Raw genomic sequence first — 23,037 nt, forward strand, 5'->3', positions numbered from 1 at the left:
GGTATGCACAAATTTATGATTCCTGCGGTCTGCACATATCTCTCATGCATCTTTGTGAGTTGCTTCACTCACTGAAAATATGACTGGAAATTAAAAAAAAACAACAATTATCTTCAGGCTCTGCATCATGCCACTCAACTAATCTTATGCCTTGAAAAACTACTTATACATAGAAAACAAAGGTTTGTGTGGCAGTGATAAATATTAAGTTTAAAGTGACCCATATCTGAACACATATGTGTATCCCATATGTGAAAAGGGCAATAGACACAGTGGCCATTTTTTTATGTCCTGACCTCTTGGTCCAGAATGGATCCATACTCCACATAGTCATTGATGAGATGAGCTGGACCCATTATCTTGGCCTTGATGATCACCCAGTTGAGAGAGAACATGAGTGAGTAGAGCTCCTAGACAGAGATGATCAGAAACCAAAAAGAGAAAAAGACACAGAGAGACAGAGACATGGTGAGAAAAAAGGTAGACTGAAGAAATAAAACCCTGCTATTATTTCTCACTTATACGTCATCTTAAAACACTGCATAGGGCTGTGCAGTCTGGTCTACTTTAACTTATGTATGTATGTATGTATGTATGTATGTATGTATGTATCTATCTATCTATCTATCTATAATAAAAATGGTTTCCCATACTGTAGAACAGAAAATGAGAAAGCCATTTCATTGTTCAGCACTGTAATGAATTACTAGGTTCAAACACACTTAAAAGAAAAAGAAAATAATTATCACTTCTACCTGGGTAAGGTTGGCTTTGGCCATATGGTAGGTCAAATATCGGATCCAGTAAAGAGATTCCTCGTCTCCTGAAGTGGGGGGACCGTCTCTGTAATGCTGCTGGTACTGACGCACCACCTTAGTGTGAAGGCTCTGTTTAACACAGAAAACCCAAATAAGCACACACACAACAGCAAAGAACCATATTTGCTGGGTTAAAGATAATGACACTGGATTTATAGCTTTGATTTTATGCTAGAGCTAATTTAAACCTAATGTAGCTAATTAGTTAGCCTGGCCTCTTAAAACTTGTAGCTTAATTTGACAATCACTGCCCACTTCAATTGAAGGATGCCTTTAGACTGACCTCAAGCTGCGTTCGGTTCTGCTCCAACAGGAAGTCTATCTGGAGGTCATGAAGGTAGTACAGGTAGGGTTTACTGTTATTGTCCACGAAAAGCAGAGACTTGTTAACAAATTCCTCCAGGATGTCCTCCACCTCCTCAGGTTCCAGATCCCAAAGAACAGACAGCACCTGGGAGAAGAAAGAACAACACAATTAACCGTTCTTAACCTTGTGGAAGAATAATATGCCATTAATCTGCAAAAAGCATTAAAATTTAAAATGTCATGTCACTGTGTCAGAAAATATAGGGATCATAAACAATCTCCTTTTGTGCAGACAAACCTTAGCGGGGATTTTGACATCCTTCTGTAGAACAGTAAGATCCTTGTAGAGGTCTCGGTGCTCATCAGGAAGTACCTCGATGCTAGCAGCCATGGCCTGATCCAGGGCATCATAGTCATAAGATGATGACTTCCTTATACGCTTGAACTGCTTCATCTGCAGCTGGCAGAGATAGTAACGCCAGCGGTTTGGTTTTTCTCTGAGCAGCGCTCCGATCAGAGACACCACCAAAGGGGAGCCTGACATGAGGGGCGAGGAAACAGAAATGTGTGGGTTTTTTTTAAAGCACATGACCCTAAAAATGATATGAGACCTAAATCGTCACAAAGCTTGATTTGTTTTCCCAGAAAGCAACAACTAAATCGAAATTAGCCATGTTTTCTTATAAAAAATAACATCACCCATATTAGCAAAGACATCTTCTAGGCTTCTCTTAGATTTCTTTATTAGTCAGTGTCAAGATACATACCTTTACACTCTCTGACAATACTGCGAGCCTCCTCAGGTAGTGCTTGCAGATTTATTCTAGTGTACAGAGCAAGGATCTCCAAGGCCTTGTTTTCATCCAACCCGCTTTCAACTTCCACCTCGTGCTTAGCACCTACAAAAACAGTCAATACAGAGTATTTTTCAGTATACAGAAAAGTAATCGCAGAAGTTTCACCCACTTAAGTCTGTACAGTGACCAGAGAAAAGCAACAAAACACATACCACTAACAGAATCAGTGAGGCTTCTATTTCTGGTGGTGAGAAGAACACGACATTGGATGTCAAACACCTTCAACACTGTACTATCCCAGATGTCATCCAAAATCAGCAGAGATCTAAAAAACACAAAAGAAAGAAGGAATTTGTCACAGCTGCTGCTTTTTAAATCAGCTGACTGTTTACGTCTGCTGACGTAGATACCATCCAAATGACTGTGGCTGCACCACTTACTCACTTTCATATGAACAATCTGTCGCAGCAGAGCAGTTAAACAACATTCAGCACATGAAACCATCTGCATTCCTTTTACCTTTAAGCTTCTATTTTTCCATACGCAGATTTAGAGTTACTGAACACATCATTTTTTTATATTTTCTATGTAACCAAGTTTCTTCTTTAGTAAAAGTTTTAACTTTCCAAGGTATTTTGTTTGGTGACATAGGATACATTTATTACACAGTTATTTTATTTCCCCCACCCCGTCGAAACAATTCATCTTTACCTAAAATGTCTGTCGAATTTTTAAAGTTGTTGTCTTTAACTTTTTAAAACTTTCTTTTAACTTAAATTTGAATTGTTTTTAATGCATTATTGCAGTTCAAATGTCTCAGTTTATATTTCCTGCTGTGTTTAAATCAGTGGTATATACATAAAACATAATTCACCAATAAACTACATCTGACTTGACTTTAATAATAATAATGTTGGCGTTGTTGACCGACACAATTCATCTGCTTCAGTAACTTTAAAAATACTTTACATGTATACTGTATCTTTCTGTTTTAATTATTTTTTACATCCTTTATTATTTTACTTGTACATGTCGATATTAGAATGGCATGGTTAATGTAAATGATATACTAACTTATTCTATATACATATTACTTCTGTCTTATTGATTGATTAAAGTTAAAGTATTTCATGTTAAACTCAATATTATAAATAAAAAGTTGGGAGATCACATATAATTACTAAATAGTGACCTTGGATATTTGCGCAGCATGAGGAAGCGAAGACGCTCCTTGGCTTCATCCAGAGAGTTTGGAGGACGGTGGAGGGGCTGAGAATCAAGGCTCTGCTCCAGACGAAAACACAATGACTGAACTTTAACCAGCAGGTCTGGCTTGTCCACCTGGCCGATGGACAGCCAGTGGACGCCTCCAGGAAAGCAATCTGGAGATAAGAGGGAAGAAAGAGTTAAAGGAGCAAGAGTTGTCAAACTACAGAGAAGTAACTGCTATCTGTCAGTTCGTGGATCATTAGCGACAACATCATCTTAGCTGAGTCCATCGGTGATCTATGTTAGTAAGAGACCCAGAAAAGTACATCAACGATTACAAAAACTTTTTTGTTTTAAGCTTTTCCTTTCTCAGTTTCATTCATTGCCTCAAACTAATTCATATTGATAGTTAGTGCTTTATATCAGTCAAATATTCACCTTCAATGATTCCATGATCTCTAACAGCTTCAGCAGCTAGGACGGACTTCCCCGAGCCAGCCATGCCAAAGACAGTGATCCAGCCGGGCTCCTTCTGGAGCCGGTAAAGCTTCTCCCTGGCCCTGTTCACTAGTTCTGGTCTGCTGACAAACACTACGGGCCTCTGTGGGATGCCACCTTCACTAAGCATTGACTGAACTGTTGAACAAAGCAAAACTGTGAGTGTTTGAAGAGTTATCATACAAAAAACAACACTAAGTTTAATACTAAGAAGATGCTCAGTCAGGATCAAGATCAACTCCCACACAACAAGCAGACTCTGCACATCCTTTTTTTTTTTTCTGCCAGCACTCATGAACTCCCACACACTAACAGCACAACCTATCAAACCTCCACCATCCTCACCCACAGCTTCCTACTTCTTACCATAAGTTGCAGAGCCATCAGAAGAGCCCTTATGTGGATTCAATGAGATGTGTGGCAGGTCCCTATGGAGCAAACTGGCCAAATCGTCATATGCCTCTCTGACCAGTGCGTTGTAGAAAGAAATGTAGGCAAGGTTGTCCTTTCTTAACAAGAGCTCTATTAGTGCTCCAGCCTGATCCTTCCTGGTAAGCTGAAGACAGAAACATCAGAGATGAGATGTGAAATGTTATGATGTATGAGAAACCATACCAGGCGATGTTTTGAATAAATGTTAAGAGTCTGAGATACATTCCACAAAAAAGATTGTTCATGTTACAACATTTGTGCATGGTTTAAGCCAGCTGTATTCTAGAAATCAACCAGTTGCATCATCTAGTGGGAAAATCCCATGTTGGCAAAATGTTGGCAAAGGTTGGAATACAGTTTTGTTATTAATCATTTAAAAAGAGAATGTAAAGTTACATTAAAATTGTACACACTTATTGGTTTTGCTGTTAGTTTGATTTCTACAGCAGCCAAAAAGCATTCTGTTCATGTATGCCTCAGTTACTTAACGGAACATCATTTTAATGACACAGTATTGCTTCTCTATGGCGAAATCCAAGGTAATGTATTACTAAATAACCTTAAGGGGAAAATGAGTTATCTACAGTTATCGTCATGTCTTGTGTCCACAGAAAATGGCAAAGTCAACACAAGTGTGAAAACAAAGACTTGACTCAGTAAATAAAGGTAGGAGGAGGGTGACTCAATACATGGACAATAAAGTCTGAGAGGAGGAAAGGAGGACAGGGCTTCAGTAATGTCGAGCAATATTTTCATTGACCACAGTATTAATTCTAGAAAATGTAGAAACCACCAGAAGCTCACCTGAGTCCTGATCCTCTCCTCCTCATCCACAGTCATCACACCATCACTGATCATGTGATCCATCAGGTAGGTGGGCTTAATGTCCTCCTCCAGTTTTTGGCGGAAGCGCAGCAGACAGCTCCGTGCCCCTTCCTCCAGCGCCATTTCTGCGCCACACACCAACCATACAGGATCTCGGTGCACTGCACGCTATTGGAAAAAAATACGGCGTTTAATAAATTGTGGATCTGTCCATCCTTTTTGGCATGGCATGTATTTCTTATTGTTCCATCTTCAGGAGGTAGTGTGGGTAGTCTACTAATCAGAAGGTCAGTGGTTAGATCTCCAACTCTTCCAACCTGCATGTCAAAATATCTTTGAGCAAGATACTAACCCCAGAGTTTGCGCAACTCTTTCATGTAAATGTGACTGAATGAATTTTAAGTTAAACAGTACTTACGGGGGCACTCGGTTACCTCAGTGGTTGAGCAGGCAACCACATGCTACAAGGCCAAATGCAGCGGCTTGCATGTCTTCCTCTTCCTCTTTCTACCATCTTCTCTTTACTCAAACTATCCAATAGTGCCCCCCTCCCCTCCAAACATAATAATTAAGTATAAATTAAATTAAATTAAATAAGTACCAATCCAAGTACTGGTACTGTACCATTTACATGGGGAATACAAATATATATATTTTATATATATAATATATATATATATATATATATATATATATATATATATATATATATATATATATATATATATATATATATATATATATATATATATATTAATAAGGAGAATTAAAGTAGAAACATAGAGTAAATATTGTTAGTTTTAGTATTTGTTAGTTTGGAAAAAAATAAATAAATTAAAAAGTTTTTAAAAAAAAATCACATCATGGTTGTAGAGGCACTGATGGGCATGTTTAATGAGACTCTGGATGTTTACAAGCCTGTGAGTCAACTGGTTTCTATTGTAATACATGTACTGTTTTTCCTATAACTCGCCTGACATATGTCCTCAATACGTCATGCCCCTGCTATATACAGATGTATTTGTGATTGTGTATATGTGTGAACTGATCAGTCTTGAAGGTTATGTATTCGTCAAGCTTTAAAGGTTTCCTGCTGTTTAAAAATAAAATTTGTTAGCAGGCTTTAACGGCAGAATGTAGTCTAAAACCTTAAAAATACCCTCAAAGCCACAAAAGTGTGTGAAAACAGTCTTTAATGTCCAGATATCTGTGTTCCAATACGAAACAGGAAGAGATCAAAAGTGAAAATACAAGAGCTGATAACGCATTCACTGGGGTATAGGTTACCATCTGTTATTAAAAAATAGTAGGAGTACTTAGTTTTGACAGCTCAAAATGAACTTTCACTAGTGCTAATGAAGACTAAACTTGACTCTTCTTATTCTTAGTCGACATCTTTTCTAGCGTTATATTCACAAACCAAGCCCAATCCAGCACTTGTTAGGAAGTTCAACCTACTCCGACTGCGTGAAGTAAATGAAACAAAGAAAGACAGGTAGCCACTAGCTGATACTTACGAATATCGTCTAGTCTTCAGCGAAGAAGGTGGTTGTTTAGTTGTATGCGGCTTCGATATCAGGTCACGATTTAAGAACCCAGTCACTAAACAGAGGTTTTAATTCTCTGTCTTAACGTGTTACTACACACCCAATTTTGAAAGAAGAGCTTCCTGATTCACAACAAAAACAACTGCCCCGGCGTGAAGCAACCAATTGCTTTGCAAGCTCTAGCTCACGTGACCGGTGAGCTCACGCTTTGGAAGAATGTGTAGCTGGGCAAACTGATGCGGCGTTTATATACTTCTCGTGTGTTGTAAATATTTGCGTTCGCTCAGCTAAAACGGTTAGGCTTTACAAATATTTTCCAACGATAAAGTCATATGAATACGTATTCCAGCGGCGGTGTTTTCATGGTAAATTTGAGTAACATAAGAGTTATTATGCGTTACTATAAGACATAACATAGAAACGACCATCATTTACTTTCTCTGTCTTGTTTAATCAAAAACACTTTAGTGTGTGGTATTACCCACTAAATTCATGATACAGTTCAAACACTTTGCACAATTAGACGCCACATTAGACGAAATTAGATTTATGAATTAAAAATCCTTTGACAACTCTATTTTTATCTACCTCCAGGCCGCACTTGAAGGCAACATTACTGCCTGGTGACAGCAAGTGATGAGAGCATTTGTTTACTCCAGTACACATTGATGCCCTGATAATACAATTATAAGTAGCTGTGAATAGATTACCTATATAATGCTGTGGACATATAGGCTTGTTGTCAGACCTGCGTGCAATGAGACTCAAATGAAGTATATGCAAGCTAAAATTATCATCTATACAAATTATTGTCTGTATTTAATTAATTAAGGATGCAGGTTGGTGATTATAATTTTCATCCTTGCTTAAATAGCTTTTTTTCTTAACAGTTGTGTGTTAGTCTCATGCATTCCCCAGATAGCAAAATGATAGCAATAATACATTATAGCTTTGTGTTTTCAACTTGCAACAAGAGAAAAAAGCAACACAAAATTAAAGATAAAGGTTCAAACCTGGTTTTCTTCCTATTCGTGGGCTAAACTGTTAGGTTCCCTCTATTAATACCCCTTTGAAAAAATATATCTACAGGGTGGGCCATTTATATGGATACACCATAATAAAATGGGAATGGTTGGTGATATTAAAGTCCTGTTTGTGGCACATTAGTATATGTGAGGGGACAAACTCCTCAAGATGGGTGGTGACCATGGTGGCCATTTAGAAGTCGGCCATCTTGGATACAACTTTTGTTTTTTTCAATAGGAAGAGGGCCATGTGACACATCAAACTTATTGGTAATGTCACGAGAAAAACAATGGTGTGCTTGGTTTCAACGTAACTTTATTCTTTCTTGAGTTATTTACAAGTTTCTCTTTGTTCACAGCCATTGACATGTCGAAGAGGTTAACACATGAGGAGCGGATCGAAATTGTGTTGATATCTGGTGAACGCAGTAACCAGGTCATTGCAGCAGATTTCAATGCAAGACACCCTACGAGACCACCCATCTCCCATGCTACAGTTAGCAAACTGCTTGCTAAGTTTCGTGAAACTGGTTCAGTGTTGGATGTGCCAAAATGTGGACGCAAGAAAACTGTCACTAATGAAGAAACATCAGTGGCTGTCCTAGCTTCATTCAGCAAGAGCCCACAGCGTAGCAAGAGCCCACAGCGTAGCACTCGCCGCATGTCACTGGAGAGTGGCATTAGTCGAACATCCCTTTCGGCGGATATTAGCTACTCACAAATGGAACCCTTACAAACTCCAGCTACTGCAGCATCCCAACGAGGATGACCCAGATCGGCGCACAGAATTTACAGAATGGGCAAAACAAAAATTGGAACAGGACCCTCAGTTCACGCAGAAGATTTTGTTCAGTGATGAGGCAAACTTTTATGTGAATGGTGAAGTTAACAAACAAAACCACCGCTATTGGTCTGACACTAACCCACATTGGATGGATCCCTCCAAGACTGTTGGAACAACAAAAGTGATGGTTTGGTGTGGTATATGGGGTACAACGATAGTGGGTCCATTCTTCATCAATGCAAACCTCAAGGCCACTGGATATTTGAAATTGCCACATGATGTGTTTCCCTCTTTATGCACTGAAGCTGGCATGTTCCCTGAGTTTTTCCAGCAAGATGGTGCACCACCACATTATGGGTGCAAGGTCCGAGCATTCCTAGATGAAGTTTCCTGGAAAGTGGATTGGTCGTCGTGGGCCAGTTGAATGGCCCCCAAGGTCTCCCGATCTGACCCCCTTAAACTTTTATCTTTGGGGTCATCTGAAAGCAATTGGTGTGAAGATTCGAGATGTGCAGTACCTGAAACTACGGATACTGGATGCCTGTGCTGGCATTTCTGCTGCGGTGTTGCTATCAGTGTGTGAAGAGTGGGAGAAGATGGTTGCATTGACAATCCAACACAATGGGCAGCACATTGAACTCATTTTATAAGTGGTAAAAACTTGTAAATAACTCAAGAAAGAATAAAGTTATGTTGAAACCAAGCACACCATTGTTTTTCTTGGGACATTACCAATAAGTTTGATGTGTCACATGGCCCTCTTCCTATTGAAAAAAACAAAAGTTGTATCCAAGATGGCCGACTTCTAAATGGCCACCATGATCACCACCCATCTTGAGGAGTTTGCCCCCTCACATATACTAATGTACCACAAACAGGACTTTAATATCACCAACCATTCCCATTTTATTACGGTGTATCCATATAAATGGCCCACCCTGTATATAAGGTTTCATCATTAAATGAACACCACATGCTCAATTTTGTTGTTTTATTATATTAACATTGATACAGAGGGAAACAAAAACTCTCCATGTTCTTATGTAAACTGATGTAAAACGACATATGTTTTTCTTTCTGCATACAAATGTCCGCTGGAAACTTTTCGAGACAAAATTCATTTCTGTGTTCAGCACCTTTCATCTCACAATTGTGTTCTTACATCCAGCGCAAATGTACTGTAAACAAAACAGCACGTTAAAATGTAACAAGCAAATAACAATATAACCAATCAACATAACTAATATTCCACTGGCAGCTAACAAATAAAATTACAGAACATACAACAAGCAACAAATACCCCAACAAATTACTCAAGCAACAACTAAAATGCACAAATCCCAACACAAAGAAACTCATGCAGACAACTGACATTATTTTCTTTCAGAGGTCAAAGCTAAGTGTGGATTAAAAATGATACAAACAGTTTCATTTTCTGGCTGATAAAAAGGTAAGAGACAACAACTAAACTAATAAATCCAAGGAAAAGGGCTCATGTTTTGCATTACCTTCAAGTGTGGCACTTCTTATTGTCAGTTTTTCTGTAGTTAACAGTTATACTGTTACCTTAGTACTTAACGGTGATAACATTATATGTAAAGAATCTGAAATTCTACTCTGCTACTTTTCTATATAAACCTCTCCATCTGTGTTTTATAAAGCTTGCTGTATGCATTGTACATATTAAAATGCCCTTCTGTTCTTATATACTGCCTCCAAAATTCAAGGAGTTTGACTACAGACACAATGATAAAATAGGGGGTGTCAACATTAGGTACAGAAATGGATTATTGTAGCTAATACTGGTTTTCTGGTTTGAAGTCCTAAATGTTCACAGGGAAGCACTGACAAGGTATTTGTTATTTTTGCTGTTTACCGGGCTTCAAGTGAGTATTTACGGAACTTTTACATCTAAACTGGAGAAAGGGTTCAGGAATTTAGCTTGGTAATAAATATAATAAGTATTGTTTGGACAGCTGAACCTGAAGTCAACCTGTGGACAACTCATTTTCCAAAGTTTATTATATCTGTAAAACATGGTGGAGGCAGTCCAATGGCACTGGGTCACTAGTGTTTATTGCTTTAGTGACCAAGGACATAAGCAGCTGGATTAATTGTTAAGTATATGGCTATGTAATATAGTAACACTATATTTTTGTTCAAGCCATTGAATAAAAGCTCAGCTTAGGTCAGCACTTTTTAAAAAATCAAATAATGAAAATAAAATTAAACTGATTGGGTACTGAGGTAAAATTATAACAACTGTGTTACTGTCCAAATATTGCTGAAAAATAAGTTTGAGCATTTTCGCAAAGTAAGGAGTCACATTTAAAGCTGAGCATGTGATAAATACACTGCTGTGCTTTTACTGCCAAATGTAATGACAAAACCACAGCTGCAGAACCTGCATGACACAATGACCCACTTTCCTCTTCTCTTTTTTTCTTTCACTCCATGCATTGACATCCCATTACTGAAAATCTTTCTCTTCCTCCTCCTATAGCTTCGACTTTTTCTTGTTTTCTTTGTGTATTAACAACCAGCTTGATGCTGCTCAAATACATTGTAGTCGACACAGATACTCCCCACCTCCTTTGCTTTACCTGTGTCTAGTAGAAAAACAGTCTTCTTCAACTGCATGATATTTTCATTTTAATTGTGGGTGACAGAGTCCTGAGCTGTGTTCTGAGGAGGGTTGGCTGCTGGTTGGCTGTTGCTGAACATCAGCTTCCTCAGGATGTCAGCATAGAAAGGGCCATAGACTGTCTTGTTGTAGTTGACCAGGGAGATGAACTTTGCCCCAATTATTGCTAGTTCAGGCTTGATAGCAGTCAAACCAGCTGGTACTTGTTCAATTTTGGACTGAGGTTTTGGGTCAGAAATGAGTGCCATGAAGTACTGCTGCACACGGTCCTCTGCAGAAAAACCACAGCAAGCGTTTAGTCAATTACATCAATTTCTCAACTAAAATTTTTTTAAGAAGTTAGTCTTTCAACTTATTCTCTCTTACCAACTAGGGTTCGGATGGGATTGTCCTTTTGGGTAATGTTGCAAATCTGGCCTGTGAGGGTCCCCTGCAGCGCTGGGGTCAGTGCAGGGTAGCTCCTCTCTGTTAAAGACTTGTTAAGCTCACAGCAGATCTGAGCACTGATGCCCTCTAGTGACTCTTCTAGGTTAAAGTCCCTATAGGTATAAAAAAAAATCAGTTTAAGATGGAGTTTGAGACAGATATGTCTGAAAATAGTCTGACACAAAGGTACTGACGATCTGTGCATCCCATCCAGCAGCACACTGATCATCCTCTTCAGGCGGTCAGACAAGGATGGTAGACCCTGGATAGGCCCCCCAATTGTGCTGTAGACAATGAGCAGCACCTCATTCACAGCCTGACATTGCTGAAGCTGCCACTGAATCTCTTGGAGACGGATCTCATCTGTCATCCACGTCTAATGGAGAAGATTGCACCAATAAAATCTCCAAAGCACAAATTGTCTGTAAAATCTCTAATCTCTCAGCTATGTAAATATTTTTTAAAAATAACAAGGAGAGAAGCTGACATAAACATCCTTCTCTTAACTACATTTACAACACACTACCTCAGGCGGTGGGCTCTTGGAGTAGTCCCATGTGAGGATGCGAATGAAGGCAGCGTTGAGAACTTGAAATGGCCCAGGCACCACTGGTTGTCCTTTTCCAGGACCATTAGTCTGTTCTGTAGGGGCGATGGATGACTGCAGCTCCTCCAGTGCAGACTTGATCCAGGAGGTAGTGCGGTCTAAAGCACCTGAGAAAGTTTCATATTAGCGCAAGTCTAGCAGGGTTTCAGTTTTTCACTTTGACACAGACTGTAAAGAAAAGATGGCATAGCCACTGTGACATCCTCCACTGGACTTTGGACTTTGGACTCTCCTTTTAAAGTTTTGAGTTGAGCAGTTAGAGTTTCTTTTGTTATAAATAGATGTACTGGGAGGTCAATATGACAGTTTTTGCTTCATTTCAGTCTGAAAGTCACACACAAAATATAAAAAAAAATAATTCTCAAATGTAGACCTCAATAAAACTGTGGCATATTTTCTGTATTTTTGTGTGTATAAAAGGGTGCTAAAGGTTATATATAAAGAAGAATGTAGTGTTATTCACTCACTGGGTGTTTTGTCCAGGATGCTCTGAAACTTTGCCCTCTCATATTCGACACTTTGCCTCTGCAGCACAGGTCTCAGGTTTTCAATTGTACAGTTGACCATGTCCGCTCTCATCAGGCTCAACACACGGAATATTTCCCTAATGTGTAGAAATAACCAAGATGCTATGAAAAATTTGCTTTTATAATTAAAAATATTATTATTAAACAGAACAGGTCAGACAGTAAATACAGTCACTGTTAATGTATATTGGATGCAAGCACTGAAATATTTTGAAAAGTGTGCGCTTACTTAAAAAGCGTCACTATGTTATCTGTGCCCTCTCGTAGCTTCTTGATTTCCTCATCCCTCACGGGTGCACACATCTTGCCCATGGTTGTGATAATGTAAGAGGCAAGTCCCTGGATGTCTAGAGCATCGTTGTCAGCCTGCTGACGAATCAGGTCCATGTCCAGCACCTCCATGATCTGGGTCCGCATCCGATTGGCACCCGGATTAAGGAATGACAATAAGATCTGTTCGTCAAGAGGGGGAAAAAAAAGTTGTTTTAGAAAAAAAAAAAAATTATATATATATATATATATATATATATATATAAATAAATATTTGAATGCATGTGGTGACCTCTCTGATCTCCTCCACTAATCTGATGGCTTGTCCATATTCAGGAGGGTCGTCATTCAGCTCAGCCTCCAGGATATCCCAGAAGGCCTTCTGAAGATTATCTCTCACTGCCTTTAATAAACTAAAAGAAAATAAATAAATAAATAAATAATAGGGGGTTTATCTGAGTAAAACTGCCATTTATAAAGCACACTTTGATTTTGAGTTTTATTTTATTAACTTATCTTGAGAGTATTAGACTGGTAAATTAACTTTTTTTCTCTGAAGGAACTAAAATGATTTTCTTGGATCTTCCTTTCTTTTGATATAACTAAGTAACACTACTATTTAGTAAGTAACTAAACAGTAGTGCAACATTTGGTGTTTTCTGGTTGTACACCAACCATAAACACTCCCAGACAAGTTGCTGCAAATATACTGTAGATGCAAATCATGAAAGCATGTCCTCAATGATCAAATTCAAATCTTTCTTTCTGCTCAGAAAGTGTGTGTTTGTTACAGGATGCTATGATGTTTGAAGATAAACTTGTCAACTTAAAATTGTGTTATCCACTGGGAGCTTGAGAATAAATAACAGTGAGTCTTTGGATCTCCCTTTTCTTTTCTAACTCTAAATTCTCGCATATTATCATCAGACACAGACAGTTGGTATAACAAGAATCACATTTATTTTAGTTTATAACCATGTTTAAAAAGGTAAACATGATTTTTAAACACTGCAAAATCTCTATGTTTGTACAAAGCACAGAAAGCAGCATCAGCTCTCCCTGATACCTAACATGTTCTTCATTATGGAAAAATCTGAAATGTAGTATTGGTGTGGTATTAATATTGCAAAACTTGACATTAGTAAGCACAGGCTTTTGTCATATTTTACCTGTCCTGAGGTAGGCTATTTGGCTCCAGGTGGAAATTGCGGTTAATAACAATCTCATGGGAGAGGCTGAGATTGAAAAGGTCTCTTGCAGACTCCATGACCTCGTCCAGCGTTAGGGTTTTGGGTGGGCTTGCTGTGGGAATCAAATATTTGCTGATTTATAAATTGGGGGAAAAAAGCATGTCCGACTATTAAAGATGACAGATGTCAAACTCCATTTACACTGTTCATACATACAGCTCACTTAAGGTAACCAGTAAAAGTCCGTCTTTATGTCAGTGAACTGAAGTGTAACAACACATTTAATCCTTGGCATTTCACACTTCTTTTTCTTAATATAATAAAAAGAAGTCTAATAATAATAAGCATGTTTCAGTTTTTCCACATGATGAAGAAGAATGAATGATGCAATAATAAAAGAACAGTACAACTTTTTGGATTTAAACTGTAAGAAATGAATATGTAAAATGACAGATGAAGTTTCCCAGACTGTCCTGCAATTATAAAACAGAAAGTTCGTTAACTGAACATGTTAGATATTCTTATTCAATCTTAGATTCTTATACAATTGTTATTTGTTATATCTGGATTGGAGTCTCTGTCAGGCTTATTCTGGCACCCGGGCCTTATGTTTTGATGCCCCTGGTGTAGAGGGTGGTAGCTTTCTTACAAGCCTTTATATTAAACACAGTCATTAACCCCTAACAACAACTGCAAACAAAACAGCAGATTAAATGTATTTTCTTTTTACCACTCAGACAGGGTCATCAAAAAGAAAAAACACAAACTTGGATTATATGCAGTGAGCTTATGCATAGATCAATGAGAAAGGAAGGGGACAGACTCACAGGATGGGCTACAATGCTTGCTGGAGGAGTCACTGGTGAAGCTATCACGTGAGCACTCCAGGTCGCTGTTCAATGTCATGCTGTCGCAGCGCTCTGATGATGACTCCACATCACTACCTTGGTCCTCACCGCTGGATGTGGAGTTAAGCCGCTCATCATTTAAAGGCATTTTGGATTATAGCTGCAAATAACAAGTCAGTAATAACTTAAAAGGGATTTCCTACCACAGAGTTTAATTCAATATGTTCAGAAGATCCAGACTATTAAATGATAATTACTGAGATACTTTCAAGGGAATCCTGCATAAACTATCCTCAAAGTACTCATTAGAAAACCAAAATTTCCATGACACAATCTTACCATCATTTTACCTGAGCTCGTCTGAGAGTGAGATAGTGTGTGACTGTTGCAGTTTTTGTTACCAAGGCAGAGTGTAACAAAAACACCAGTCATACTCAGTGAAACAGCTGGAGGGCACCATTAAACAGACAAAGCTGCCTTGTTGCAAACACTTTCAACATATTATTAAAGTCAATGATGGTGCATGACGTAAGTCACTGAAAAATAAAAAGAAATAATAATAGTGTATAGTGTGGTTCAGTGTTTGTTTACTGCCACCAGGGTTTAAATCACAATACAAAGTCTAGACATAAACAGAACACATTTCCATATAGGTTTACACAAAAGCCTTTATGCCTGTGCCTGTCTATCCAATGTCAGTTGTGTCTCCAGGGCAACATGGGACAACAGAGGGCTACGCAACTGTCAAGATGATCGTGTTACACTTCTCACTGTGCTGTTGTTTGTTTTCCACAAATACACATAGGAAAAAAGGTAAAGATGACGGGATGTGCACATTTTTAACGTTATTGTAAAGACTGTTTACCACTGTTAAAAAAAAAGAGTAACCCACTTAAACATTACTTGAGTACTGTAACAGGTTAAATTAAGCCTGCAGGCCTTTCTAATATAGCCTAAGACATACAGTGCTGGCAGAATGACCCATAGGTGTTCCTATCCTCTGGCTCAGTTATCTGCTGCCAGAAATGAATGCACACTCCCTGGCAGCGCTTGCAGTTTAAAGATAGCTCAAGGGTCGAGGAAAATGGGTGTGGGGAGCCCTTTTATTACATCATATGCTAGACTTGACAGCTAGGTCAAAGCCATGCAGCAGGCCAATTTTCAGAGATTATCCAGAGGGATAAAAGCAGAGTGATCCAGAAAACTGATTACGGATTAGGTGTACTCTGTCATCTGCAGCTTCTTTATGAGAAAGCTTCTTTAAGCAGTTCAGATGCTAGGTAGAGTAAAATGCATTGTCCTGTTATAACCAGAAGGATGCAATCTAAGATAAATGAACATATCGTATAATTTTCCCAGATGTTTTGGAAACATATCTGAGCGAATATGTGATCGAATAAGAGGTACAGGCGCTCTTACACACACACACACACACACACACACACACACACACACACACACACACACACACACACACACATCAACTTCTGCAGGAACAAAGACAGCCTTTTGGGGTCCAGATCTGACTGCGGTATAATGTAAACAAAGCAGTGAATCAGGAAGGCAGGGCTAGATCCACGGGAACTCTCCTTATTGGTTGCAGTTCCCCGTCTCTCAGCCCTACATGGAAACTCTTTGGTTGCACAGCTACAAACGTGGATAAAAAAAATATCCACACATGCGTAAGAAGTGGGTACACGTGATCCGAGGTGCAGACCAAAACAAGAACTCCGTGTACATTACAAATAGTATATTGTATCTGATCATGACAGAAACCACAGAAAAAGAAGTGCGGAAACAATAATGCGTTACGCTCTCCCTTCAAAATACATCTGATGCATCCGTCAAACTCAGCACTATGTCAGTGTTATATAATTGTCTTTGTTACTTGACTAAAACCCCTGGTTTACAGCTTAATACGAGTCATAAATGTCATTAATTTCGTACACCAGCTGTCACTGGTATGCTAAATGTCAGAACCATCAAATACTGTACTCTTCTTCCTGTTTCACAACAAAGCGACGGATAACTTAGCAGCAGACACCATAAACTAAGTCACAAGCACAAATGTCTTCGAGAAACGCGATGTTTACCTCATTCAAGTCACTAGAAAGTGAAGCTGACAGCGAAAATAGCCCCGCTCTGAAGAGAAAAGTCGCCGTCGTCCTTTTTAAAGGTCCTGTTCTGATTATATTTATGGTGGTTGGCAATGGTGCATTACCAGCACCAACTGGAATGAGTGAGCTGTGCAAAGGGAATTCAAGTGTTCAATAATAGTAATAATAAATAAAAAAAGAAAAAACCGAGAAAAGAGGAAAATAAAGTTGTCTCCTCTTGCGTTTGCTTCTCTGTTTAAAGGTCCTTCAGTAGCCCAGCTGGCTCTGAGAACTAGCGGGCGAAACCATTTTACACACGGGTGTGTTCAACTGCAAAAATAAAGGCGATTCTAAGGATTGTCTTTTTTTAAAAAAAGAAGAATCTAATTAATTTAAAAAGAATCTGCAATTTAAAGAGAGCAGATACAATAATATGCAGACATTTAGTTCAGAAAAGGGTAATGTAATAATACGGGCTACATTTTATCAAGCTGTCGAAAAATGGTACACCCCGCCCTGCTTTTCCAAAACGTCTGTGTTCACGTGGGTTGTTTTGTTTACGGATGTAACCTCAGAACCTTCACTACCTGTGGTAGTGTGGACGCCTGTGCTCGCTATTATTTCCCTTAACATAAGACCTCTAAAAATATACGGGTCTTAGGTGGGAGGTTTTTATTATATTAATACTACAGTATGGTCATTGTGTGGTTATATGACATCTTGAGAAAAGATCCAGATGCTTAACTTGTGATAAATTGAGTCTTTTCAGCATGTTTCCAATGGCAGCACATCTTAAATATAAAAACTGCAAAAATTTTATTTTTATTCGACTTTAGGCATTGTTATAAAAATTTCATTTAAAAACGAAACAAAACAAATAAAACAAAAACCTTTCGGGGTATTTTGCGCGTGTGGCTGTTGTAGCCTCTGGGGGGCAGCAGCGGGGTTGAGTCGGTTCATTTTAGACGAAGAAGAACGTGATTACGTCACATATAGAGTTTCGTGATGGCGCTTGATTTGACTCCTCGGTTTAGAAGGTTGAACAGCCAAACTCGAAGCTTTCGTGAAAATCTACAGCATGGTAAGATATGAGTTTCGTTTTAACGAGTTTCTCATTTACAGAAATGACTATGCAAACATAGCATAGCAATTAATACACATGCTAGATGGAACTAGTGATAATTATAAACACGGTTGCCACCACAAACACGTCGTTATCAGTGGGCTTGTAAATTAACTTTCAACTGTAGTTTTATAAAATAAAGTATTAAATTGAAATAGTCTCGTAAAGTACTTCAACGTAGTACATAAACACCATGATAATGACATGCAGTGTAGCTTTTACTTACTAGTTCAATTCATTTCATTTCAATTCAAAATTTATTTATACAGCGCCACATCACAACAACAGTTGTAACCCTAACCCTTTCTAATTAGATGGAGGAAATATTACAAACTCCCCTTATCCTTCAAACTTTTAAACAAGTCATTAACATCCAACAATTACCTTTGGCTACAGTTAAGCAAGTTCTAGTTTAAACTCACTGGAGTCACTTTTTCTTCAAACCTCTGTTTCTTTAATTACCAACAGGCCTCTCTGGGCCCTTTGGTGCCACCCAGCTGTGGCACAACATCATCCAAGCCCTACAGACTCAAGTGGAAGTACGCAGCTGCAGGAGACATTTACGTGTTTACGCTGAATGTTTCACAGGCTCAGACGCTGTGGACGCAGTTCTCAGTTACTTGATGCAGAACGTGGCATTTTGCACAAGTGAAGTTTCTCGTCTCAAAGCTGCTCGACTCTGTCAGGCTTTGATGGAGGCGAAGGTATTTGAACCAGTAGGCACAAAGCTGTTTCGCAGGGACAAGGAGGTGACCTTTGAGGACAGCAGCTGCAGTCTTTACCGTTTTCTGGAATACAAAGGATTTTCGAATTCTGATGTGAAGGGAAACATTAATGCAGAAAACATACTGCCAGAACAACAGGAGATAAAAAAGAAGAGGAGCTCAAGGTGAGTTTTACATAAAATCCTCTCTGTTCTGTTACATTGGTGCTTAATTTACATTTATTTTCCAGTATTAAAGCATGTGAATCACCACTGAAAGTGCTGATCTGAACACTGAAACTCTCATCTTTGCAGAATAGGTGTATTATGATTTTTTTTTTTTTTTTTTTTTTTAGTAAATTTGTTGCATTTATCTTAATGTTCTCATTTCAGTTTCTTCATAGCTAAGACATTATAAACATCAACACTCATGCTAAGTATTACAACATTTTGTATTTAGATTTTTATTTAGAAAAAAGAAACATATACACAGAACCAAAGTGTTTGTTATCATCCAAATGTTTCCTGTTCTTTCAGGAGGCTGAATGAATTAAGAACAATTGCCAATCCTCTTGCTGTTGGATCTTCAGACAGAAGGGTTGAAAGATTGCTAAGGGCCATCAATCTGCAGCCATCCTTGTCTGCAGCTCACAACAGAACCACCACATCTTCTACCTTTCTTTCCAAAACTGGTAATGAGCAAATGTGCCAGTATAGTAAGGGGGGGGGGGGGGGGGGATTTCGAGTGGACAGATATTTTTGTTTTTGTTTATTTTGCTCTTTCTTCCTTCCATAGTGTCAGATCAGGTTTGGAAGCAGCAAACCGTGTTGCAGCTGCTGCAGTTAGTAGAATTGCCAGTGTTGGACTGCATTCTTACCTCTCCTGAAAGAGTTCATCCCCAAACCTGCAAAGCTCCTCTGGCCAACCAGGATCTGGTTATCTCTAACACATGCTTGGAACGAGAGCTGTCTGACACCCTTCCCCTACCCCAGTCAGTCCTCTGATTCATCCCTTGAGGCTTTTGCACTTTGGCTTGAGACCTATTTGTTCATGTATTCCATTACACCTGTAGTATGTTCTTTCATACTTTTTTTTTTCCAGGTTGGATGAGTGGCTGTCAGCAGCAGCAGACTGTTTGGAACTCTTTCCCGACCAGCTGATCGTGGTTGCAGGAGAACAGCTAAGCCTGCAATGTGGAAATGCGTCTTTGGAGGATCCCAGTGCAGAACATATGACAAGCAAGAAGAGGCTGTTGTTTGATACCATTGCCAAATACTACAGTGGACAAGAAAAATCTCCACTCATTTCAGGGCGTTACCTGGACATACATATTGCAGTTCTGAATTTACTGGGTAAGAACCAAAAGAGCTAAGTTTAAGTTTATAGTGACTTTTGATTCATGGTGTGGAGCAATAAGTGATAGGGCTGTGATCTGTACCACAGTTTTGTTTTGTTTTTTTGTTTGTTTTTTCTCCAGTCATGAAGGTTAATACTTGTGTCTTTTAATTTCCAGATGAAGGGAAGCTACAGGATGCCATCAAAGCATCTCAATTGTGTTTGCGGCTGCTGGAAACAAGTCTGAGAGATGAACTGCAAAGACTTCTGGCCTTCATGGCGATAGCAGCTCGCTCAGATGCTTGCCGTCTGCAGAAACAGGTCAGCAGCATCCTCTAAACCACACTGCCAGTTTCATCTTTTTGCACTTTTATAGAATAATAAAAGGCAAATAGTCCATATAGAAAATAACTGAACATGTTTGAATCTGTTTCACTGAATAATCTGATAGTACCGTAGCTTTATTTTGTAAAATTATAAATGAAATTGAATTGAAACCTATTTTTTGTCCTTTCAGACTGATAACAGATCCTTGGTGTGCCGCACATTTCAGAGAGCTCTTGTTCAGAATCATGAATTGACTCGATCACAAAGTGAAGCTCTGGTGTTCTTTCTCATGGACAATCACTCTGAGCTCTTCAAGGTAAAATTCTGTGCTCTCAGAACTACATTGAAATAGTCTTCTTAGACAAACATGCGTTTCCGTCTGGATTTCAACCAGCCTTAAGTTTACTTTTTAATGTCTCTACAAGTACCTGATAGTTGTTACAGTGTTTCCTTTTACTCTCTGGTCTTATCTTGCAATAATGATAGACACCTACAACCCTTATTGAAGCTGTGAGGAGCACACTGAGGACTGTGCAGCAGGGAAAAGATCCTGACTCATTTGCTAGTAAGTTCAATGTTAATTACACTCTGACAAACCATCACACAGTACACCATCAGATGAGATAACAGCTCACTATGTATAGATACACTGTACTTCAGTTTTTTTGTGTACCTATCTTATTTGGAAACACTGTTGCTCCAGATCCACAATAAAAAAACAAAACAAAACCCCCACTTGTTCCTGAGCACTGTGCATCCTCCATGAAAACCATGAAATCCTCTTCATGTTTTGTTGCAGCGTTCACCTTCTGCCAGCAGGTGACTCCACAGGAATACGAGGACCAGCGTGAGGCTACCACCCTGGAGAGCCTCAAACAACTTCTTCATGACATTTCCTCGAGCAAGAGGATGTCTGCCAAGGAGAAGAGGAGGATGCTCAAAGAATTTGAAAAGCATCACCCCGTGGTCTTCCTGCAGCACTTTTCTAGCACTTTCTGAAACACACAAGTAGCTGGGACTGGTTTGACTTCATGGGTGTACCTACAAATTCATGCAGTTTCAGGATTTTAAAAAAAGGTTAAACTTGACTGCATTTTATGATTCTAACTAACAAGGAAGTACTGACTTGCATATGGTTACACCTCTAATGTGTAGTATGCAGAGTGGGGATGGCATTCTGAGGTGGATACATACTACAAATGCTTTTCAAACGGCATGTTTCCATGGGTGTAATCTTTCCAAATCCAAATAAATCACGAGGTAATGATAGCTGAAGTTTTATTTTTAAATTTGCTGGTAACTTGAAGGCAATGAAATTTTAGTTCAGTACATCTGGTCAACAACTGCTGTAAAAAGTATTGCACTAGTTTGAAAACTATATTGTTGGCACAGATTTTACATTCTACAATTTAGCTTTACTGCAGGATAAAATCAAGTGTTAAAAGGGTGTAAAGGGAATACTTAAATTTCAGTACTAAATGAATTCTCACAGCCATCAAATGGTTGTTTTGAGGCAACATTAAGTGAACAGCTTATGCTTCTAGATTGAAGTGCTCTATTTGTATGTGTAATACTAAACTTTTTTTTCCAGTGTGCATCAGGCCTTGGGAATAGTGTTGTGCTTTTCTGGGGCTGTGCATTTTAATTAAGCATTAATTTCTCTACATCACAAAAAGATGTAAAGATGTTATCCATTTTGAGGCCTTGATTTGGTAGCTGTACTTGAAAGAAAAATACTAATTGTTGTAATAATTTCTTTTTCTGTGAACGTTCTAAAAAATGTTATTATTAAATGAAAGCAGGAAGGGTGTTAGGATAACTATCCTCATGTATAATTTTATGGTTAATGACTGTATTTAGTGCCATAATTTAAATATTCTAATTGGAAGTTTTTAGGATTTTTACTTGAAAGATAGACATTATGACCTCATTGGGAAAAAGTGCAGTACTCTAACTGGATATGCTACTGATGTAATTTTTCTTTAAAAATTATAAGCATCACTGTAATGAAGACATGGTCGTAATAAAAAATGTGGTCTCATTTTATTTTCAGAAACACTGAAATCATCTAAAAAAATGCAATTTATGATGCTGAAACATACTTTATTTTGTTTCAGATTAACATGTTTAATAAAGCCTTTCTAAAACTTTCGATGTTGCAGTGTATGTACCACAGTGCAAACTAGAAGTCAGTGTTTTGTAATGGAATAGTGAGGATAAATATAAATTATGATTTTTTTTTTTTTTTGACACACTTCATCTGTTTCTGATTAGGATTTTCAACACTACTATTACTGCAAATGTTTTGTCATTAAGTTAATTCCTATCTGAAATTTAATAAATATTCGAGTGTTCAGTATGAGGGTGACTCTTTGACTTATTGGTCAAGAATTTATGAAAAAACATTTTTGAAATCTACTTTTTTAGAATATTGGTAACAGGGTTGCACCGCACATGATGGTTTATTATTTATTATTCTCAAATACATAATACAAATTGGTTCCTGTCGTTTTAAACCACGTTTGAAGCCTAAATTATCCTCTAACTACATAATAATCCTTAAAATTCATATTTGTATTCATAGGTTTATATTTTTCTAATAATTTATTATAAACATATTGTTTGAATAAATTGACAAAGTGTGAAATAATGACCGTGTATAAAAGTTACGTTTTAACTTAGTTAAAATAAAACCGACC

At 38.3% G+C, this 23,037-nt stretch overlaps 3 protein-coding genes across 4 annotated transcripts in view; 1 reads left to right on the forward strand and 2 right to left on the reverse strand.

The window, feature by feature from the left end:
• Positions 1-6,672, reverse strand: part of apaf1 (apoptotic peptidase activating factor 1) — a 47,314-nt gene extending 40,642 nt beyond the window's left edge. For both annotated transcript variants that reach the window (XM_085436500.1, XM_085436499.1), the window contains exons 1-11: positions 6,403-6,672; positions 4,865-5,053; positions 3,995-4,184; positions 3,569-3,766; positions 3,114-3,303; positions 2,134-2,246; positions 1,892-2,023; positions 1,423-1,661; positions 1,102-1,269; positions 756-887; positions 297-410 (exon numbers count right to left, since the gene is read on the reverse strand). In XM_085436500.1, the coding sequence (XP_085292626.1) occupies positions 297-410; positions 756-887; positions 1,102-1,269; positions 1,423-1,661; positions 1,892-2,023; positions 2,134-2,246; positions 3,114-3,303; positions 3,569-3,766; positions 3,995-4,184; positions 4,865-5,008 (1,620 nt within the window). In that variant the 5' untranslated portion in view covers positions 5,009-5,053; positions 6,403-6,672. The remainder of the gene's footprint in view (positions 1-296; positions 411-755; positions 888-1,101; positions 1,270-1,422; positions 1,662-1,891; positions 2,024-2,133; positions 2,247-3,113; positions 3,304-3,568; positions 3,767-3,994; positions 4,185-4,864; positions 5,054-6,402) is intronic.
• Positions 6,673-9,218: 2,546 nt separating this feature from the next.
• On the reverse strand, positions 9,219-17,133 carry tcp11l2 (t-complex 11, testis-specific-like 2). The gene is made up of 10 exons (XM_085436779.1): positions 16,847-17,133; positions 14,733-14,913; positions 13,885-14,017; positions 13,008-13,128; positions 12,675-12,898; positions 12,386-12,522; positions 11,838-12,025; positions 11,506-11,687; positions 11,252-11,424; positions 9,219-11,156 (listed from the first exon to the last, which is right to left on the reverse strand). Exons 2-10 carry the CDS (start codon positions 14,899-14,901, stop codon positions 10,894-10,896), a joined length of 1,590 nt encoding a protein of 529 aa, XP_085292905.1. The 5' UTR covers positions 14,902-14,913; positions 16,847-17,133; the 3' UTR covers positions 9,219-10,893.
• A 594-nt stretch (positions 17,134-17,727) lies between these two features.
• On the forward strand, positions 17,728-22,489 carry depdc4 (DEP domain containing 4). Its single transcript, XM_085437238.1, has 9 exons — positions 17,728-17,930; positions 18,441-18,861; positions 19,213-19,367; positions 19,472-19,667; positions 19,778-20,028; positions 20,190-20,332; positions 20,529-20,654; positions 20,825-20,903; positions 21,138-22,489. Exons 1-9 carry the CDS (start codon positions 17,855-17,857, stop codon positions 21,335-21,337), a joined length of 1,647 nt encoding a protein of 548 aa, XP_085293364.1. The 5' UTR covers positions 17,728-17,854; the 3' UTR covers positions 21,338-22,489.
• Positions 22,490-23,037: the final 548 nt, after the last annotated feature.

Source organism: Copadichromis virginalis, linkage group LG17, assembly GCF_057382275.1.
Source record: "Copadichromis virginalis isolate Kocher_CV1m ecotype Utaka linkage group LG17, C_Virginalis_male_GT1.1, whole genome shotgun sequence".
Lineage (NCBI taxonomy): Eukaryota > Metazoa > Chordata > Actinopteri > Cichliformes > Cichlidae > Copadichromis > Copadichromis virginalis.

Coding starts and splice junctions, on each gene's coding strand:
- depdc4 (XM_085437238.1), top strand. CDS start 17,855: ATGGCGCTTGATTTGACTCCTCGGTTTAGAAGGTTGAACAGCCAAACT. Junction 20,333..20,528: donor CTTGCCGTCTGCAGAAACAG/GTCAGCAGCATC, acceptor TTGTCCTTTCAG/ACTGATAACAGATCCTTGGT. Junction 20,904..21,137: donor AGATCCTGACTCATTTGCTA/GTAAGTTCAATG, acceptor GTTTTGTTGCAG/CGTTCACCTTCTGCCAGCAG.
- tcp11l2 (XM_085436779.1), bottom strand. CDS start 14,901: ATGCCTTTAAATGATGAGCGGCTTAACTCCACATCCAGCGGTGAGGAC. Junction 13,129..13,884: donor AATAGCCTACCTCAGGACAG/GTAAAATATGAC, acceptor ATTTTCTTTTAG/TTTATTAAAGGCAGTGAGAG. Junction 12,026..12,385: donor CATCCTGGACAAAACACCCA/GTGAGTGAATAA, acceptor AAACTTTCTCAG/GTGCTTTAGACCGCACTACC.